This window comes from Helianthus annuus, chromosome 4 (assembly GCF_002127325.2).
Source record: "Helianthus annuus cultivar XRQ/B chromosome 4, HanXRQr2.0-SUNRISE, whole genome shotgun sequence".
Lineage (NCBI taxonomy): Eukaryota > Viridiplantae > Streptophyta > Magnoliopsida > Asterales > Asteraceae > Helianthus > Helianthus annuus.
In genome coordinates this window covers 202,934,879-202,940,799 of record NC_035436.2, presented here as the reverse complement: position 1 = coordinate 202,940,799, position 5,921 = coordinate 202,934,879, and the positions used below count along the sequence as shown (strand labels likewise).

The following is a 5,921-nucleotide window of genomic DNA, read 5'->3' as shown; positions in this document are numbered from 1 at the left end:
AACTATGAAGATCCAACCCTAAAACAAGTAGAAAACTTGTTTATATACTAACCTAAGCCCACTTCCCTACATGGGCTCCCCTTGGGCCTGCTTGGCCCACATGGCCTAAAGCTTGGCCCAAGTGACCTGTAAAGGTCCAAAACCTAATATAACTAACCCAGTAAAGCCCAGTTCGTAACCATAGCCCGTTGGATTAATTTGATGCGTCAATCTCACACTTTAGGGCCTAACAATCTCCCCCTAGACTGATGCCATCAAATTGTCTTCATGACTTGAATTCAGCAACGTCTTCAACGAAATCTATGGTTGTCTCTAAGCTGCAGATGTTGTGGAAGTTCTTGACTTCTGAACTCTCAGCACCGGGTCTCTTTCTTCAGCTCTTGTGGTTAGCTTCAAATCAGGATCTCGATCAGCTTTGCTTGAAAATCTTTGTCAAAAAGAATGTGAGAGGAGGATTCTCAGCAGCTCTTTTCTTCTTCAGTCTTTGTCTTTCAAGCAGGTTCACGGTACTTCTTCAAATGTACTTTCACTGTCAGACGGCGTCTCGTGTCCGGTTCTTCTGACTCAGGTACATCTTGTTGTTGTGATACTTTTGGCTTCTTCAGCAGCTAACAGCATCTCAGTCTTCACCAATCCCTGTTCTTGAATGAAATCAAGTTCTGCACATGCTCACAAACTCATAAGCAAACATTTCTTATGCAACAGGGAGAGTACCATATGAACACTAGGTACATCCAATTTCACGATTTAAATTCTTTTAACTTTTGATGATCAGTCGAATCTTCAAGAACGGTTACATTTTTAATTTTTAAGAGAAACAAATAAACACACTATTTTTGGATTTTTTGAATTTTTCTATTTTTTTTTAATTTTCAAAAACTAAAACAAATAAAAAAAACTCAAAATATAAACAACTACCATAATATACAATTACAATTGCAAATGGGATCAAAATTCGTTCTCAGGCAGACTAAGGAACATTTTTCAGTACGAGCCTAATCAAACTGGTCTATGCGATTGCCAATATGTTTGTCCACTTAAACTTTAACAACTCAACTTTCAATTTTCAACTTCGTGATATGCTTAAGGTAATATTATACTATTATACCCGTGTGTCCCATTCCAAGGCATACCCCTGCAATCAAGGTAAGCACAACAATTCATCGTAGCAGGTGAGTATACTGATGTCATCCTTTAAGATATCCTGACTGTGCAGTCTGCATATAATCTGTTTTATCATGTTTTGATTTCTTAACAATGAACACCTAGATAAATACTAATCAAATCCTGGAAATGTAAACAGCACACTCTATCATGCAAGTATCTTCCCTACCACATATTTCACAAGTCCAATCCAGATTTCTGAAATCTTAACTGGGAGTAGGTTGAGAAGAGAACAGAATAGATCTTTTGCAGAGGTGATATAATATACAGATTAAATGAGTTTTTCTCAATTTGATATAGGTTTATTTGGGTTTCTTTTGGGCACTAGAGGGCCTCTTTCGGGTGTATTAGATCTATAGCGCGACAACGTACAGCTAGGTCAGCATGTATCTGGATGCAGCAGAAGCTGACGTTGCCTAGCACCTCCAGGTCAGCATGTATCTGGATGCAGCAGAGGAGGTACACGACTTTTTCAGAAAAGATTTCAGAATCAGACCAAAATTGTGTGTATCGGGACAATATACAGACATTCAAATAGAAATGAGCTAATTCCAAGTGACTTTCTTTCTTGGGGTCATGTACAATTTTAGTTCTAAGCAGAAGGACAACCAAGATATCCCCGGATGATTCAACAATATAAAGACCCGAAACCTCAGATGTTGGCTATCAATCAACGCAAGATTTAAGACCATAAAATCATACGCCATTGGTATGTTACCCACATGGTACATAGTTCGTTATGTTTATATCACTTAGTATCTTTTATCATGTTGAGCGTAAAGCCTATCGACATATCGCAGTAGATCCTAGTCTTTTCAGCTATGGCACCTTACATGTGTTAGTCAAACCCTTTAACACGAACATTTATTTCACTTCCCATATCATGCAATTTATCTTTTTGGCTTTTTCATTTTTCTAATGTTTTTGTGTTTTTCTCATTTTCTCCCCCTAAACACTATATATGTCTCTCTCTCCCCCTAAATTTGTGCATAAATCTTGGATTTTTGCGCAAATTTACCCTTTACAGGAGAAAGGACACTTTATATACAAGGTTATAAACTAAGAAAAAGAGAGAAAAATATTTTTGCTTAACCGTTCTGTCATCAGATGGAAGACTAATCAAAATCAAATCAAAGTACTGAACTTAAACGGTACCTTTTGCTGATCATTTCTTACTTCTTTTATCTCCTCCAAAGGAAACATATCATCTGTAAAAAACTTTGAACATTTTACAACAGTGAAATGTTACCCGTTTTTATCTCTGGAACAACCGCTATCAACATTCCAGAGATTGTCAACAGCTCCTCCTTGGTTGTTCCTGAAAAGTAAGGAGGTTAGTAAGACATGGGTACCCAGGCCATCGTGGTCCTGGGTTTACCTGAAGCATCAAAGTAAGACACTTCTTTCAAACATAAGTCCCCTTTCGTTTCAAGGATTGGAGACATTGCTGCTTTGGATTTGGGTTTCCAAATCTGTTTCGGTATAGCAAACGCATTTGTTGCCTTCGGTCGAGCAACTTTAGCTGTTTCAGGTTTGTTAGTTTTAGAAAAACATTTTTGTTCCTGAGAAGCCTTGCGTTTGTTTTTGGCAGCGTTCCAATCCCCATTAGAAGGTTTAACCTTGGGATTCACATTCTTCATTGCCTTAGGTGAAGATACCTTCATCGGCTTAGAATGGTAGTTACCCTTTGGTGTAACCCTCTGATTTTGCATATAGTATGGTACATAGGGACGATGTGTGAAATTTCGAGCAATGTGACCAGCAATGCTGCAATTGAAGCATGTTTGTCTCTTTACGTAGAATGCATTCTGATCAGCTGGATTTGCTCTTGAAGACCCTGAAGGACGAACCGGTCCTTTCTGTGCTTGATTTTGTTGCACATTTCTTGCAGACGACGATGAATTTGGATGCCTATACTTGTCGTTTGCAGGGGCCTTCTGTGGTGGAGATTGCTTTTGATTCTTCTTGCTTTGCTTAGACTGCAAGTCTTGTTCAGAAATCTCACCAGTCTTTCCGAAAGCTTTGTTAGCACAGTCAAATGCATATTTATCACATTTGCCATTACTGACTGGCTTAACAAAGGAATTTTTCACATCACGGGCCTTTTGAGAACTATTGCTGCCCGTTGAGGACTGTGGAGAGCCTGATCGTCTTTGATGTTTAGGCTTCTTATTTCCACGTCCTTTACCTACATGTTTTGGCTCTTGTTTCTTGATTTGAACCTTTTCACCACGAACCGAAGGTTCAGATTGTTCAGCTTGCGCATTTGGAGCCTTATTCACATCAGTCTTCTCTTCAAAAGCTTTGGTAGGATCCGAGAGTTCTGGTTTGTCGGAAGAAATACCAGACACTTTAGCAGAATCATTTGACGAGTTATCAGCACATGAACCATTTGTGTCCAAGAATGGTTCACTGGCAGCTTTGTTTTTGAAAGAAATCTCCTGATCCGTTTGAGAGCGTGTTTCAGTGGTCCGACATGACACATTATCAGGGACATTTACAGAAACAGTTTCAGAAGAATAATCAGAACATTGTTGATCTTCACTCTCACTTTCATTTGTTTGTTCAGCTTCAGTTGCTGTTGAACAGGAAACATCAGAATTATTATCAATTGAAAAAGAACCAAATAACGACGTAAAAAAGTTTGGTCCAAAAACAGATTCAGAAGCTGTTTCATTTATTGAGTTTTTAGAAAAATCTGAATTTGCATCTGGTTCATTCCCAAGAACATCACCACACTTTACTTCAGAGCTATCATCTGCATATGACAATGAAACGTTAGGATCAATTGTGCCTTTAGGAACAAAATTCAATGGTGAAGACTTTTGTGGCTCAACATGTCTGTTATGAACAAACGATTTGTTGTTATGTGAACCATAAGTCATTTTACTTTCGTTCAGTATCTCCTCCTCAGTCATTGGTAAATAAGTATAATTATCATTGTAAGGAGGAGGAGTCTGATTGAATCCCAACCCACACCCCTTCTTTTTCTGGTATGCTAGCTGTTGATCACACAGGTTTGTGACTAATTTGCTGGAAGAATCAAATTTCTTAATGTTGAGCTCATTAATTTGATATCTCTCTCTGATATCCTCCAGTTCCTTAGTCACATCGCATAGTTTTTCTTGAACCATGAAGAGTTGGGCTGTTTTTACACTAACATCATCCTTAAGTTTGATGATGTCTTTTCGCTGAGCTTCAATTTTATCTTTATAAAGCTTTTCATTCTTTGATAAAGTAAAATTTTTATTTTTTATGTCGTTGTAGTCTTGAACCAACTCAGCGTTGTGTAATCGATATGCCTCATTTCTTTTTCTACACTCAGGAGTGCAAAATACAGAAAGTATCTCTTCACGATCACGAGTAACTTCTTGAGCCATGGGTTTGTTAAACATAGATGCTGAATTTTTTGGTGAGTCAGCATTGCCATAGGATTTGATAAGAGAGATCAGCTCATCTGACTTCATTTTGTAACAGTTGCCGTCGGTTGTCACTATTATCTGATGAACATTGCGAAACCAACTACAGTTCGCCTGATCTGGAATCTCTTTTATAGCCTCCAGAAGCTTTCTGTTGCTCATGCGATTAGACACCACCATTTCTGCTTTTTCCATTTCAGAGAGCAGTTCAGCGAACCGGCCTGTAAGTGCTTCTATGGATTCACCATATGAGTATTTGAACCCTTCAAGTTCCTGTTTAAGCACCTCTCCTTTAGAAGACATTTTAAGATATGATTCCCAAAAATGTGTTCGTTGAACAATTTGCTCAATACAAGCTCAAAAATGAGAACCCGTGTACTCGCTAACTCAAACTCGTTGCACGCGAAGGAACGAACCCGCTTTCTAAACCGCACCTCAAAAACCTGTCAAAACCGTTATCACAACCGAACAAACAAACCCCTTTTTTTTAATTTTTTTTTTAATTTTTTTTAATTTTATTTATATTATTTTTTTTATATATATATATTTTTTTTAATTTATAAATAAATCTTTTTTTTATTATAATTTTAATTAATTAAAACCTATAATATGAACTATTATATTAAGCAATTATTATGCAATGATTGATATATGATTAGGTAATGATTAAATGATTATTAATAATATAATTATTATATATCCCTACAAAAAGCAACTTGGGTTGCCTCTCTAAGAATGAAAAGTCGTGACTTTTAAAACACCACACATACATACCCATTTGCTTAATTATTATTAGTACAATGGCTGTCTGTCTATGTCTAGAATGAAAAGTCGTGACTTTTAAAAAACTATACATACATGCCCCTTTGCTTAACAACTTGGGTTGCCTCTCTAAAATGAAAAGTCATGAATTTTAAAACACTACACATACATACCCCTTTGCTTAATTATTATTAGTACAATGGTTGCCTGTCTAGAATGAAAAGTCGCGACTTTTAAAAAACTACATACAAAAAGCAACACGTACTCATTTGTCTAACACACATACCCCCTTGACTAAAACATACCCATTTATTTAACACATACATCCCTTTTATTAAGACATACCCCTTTGATTAATAAATACACATTTGTTTAACACACATACCCATTGATTAACAAATACCGCTTTTGATTAATACATACCCCTTTATTTTACACACAAATACACGTTGGTTAACAACAAATACATAAACGATAGTTGGTTGCCGCTTCGGTTCACATAACAAATATGCCGCTTCAGTACACATATGTAACTGCCACCCTTTTTCAAACATAAGACAAAGAAGAGAGTGTGTA

At 36.9% G+C, this 5,921-nt stretch overlaps 1 protein-coding gene across 1 annotated transcript; it reads right to left on the bottom strand.

The window, feature by feature from the left end:
• Positions 1 to 564: 564 nt before the first annotated feature.
• LOC118491623 lies at positions 565 to 4,082 on the bottom strand. The gene is made up of 2 exons (XM_035989533.1): positions 2,924 to 4,082; positions 565 to 659 (listed from the first exon to the last, which is right to left on the bottom strand). Exons 1-2 carry the CDS (start codon positions 4,080 to 4,082, stop codon positions 565 to 567), a joined length of 1,254 nt encoding a protein of 417 aa, XP_035845426.1.
• Positions 4,083 to 5,921: the final 1,839 nt, after the last annotated feature.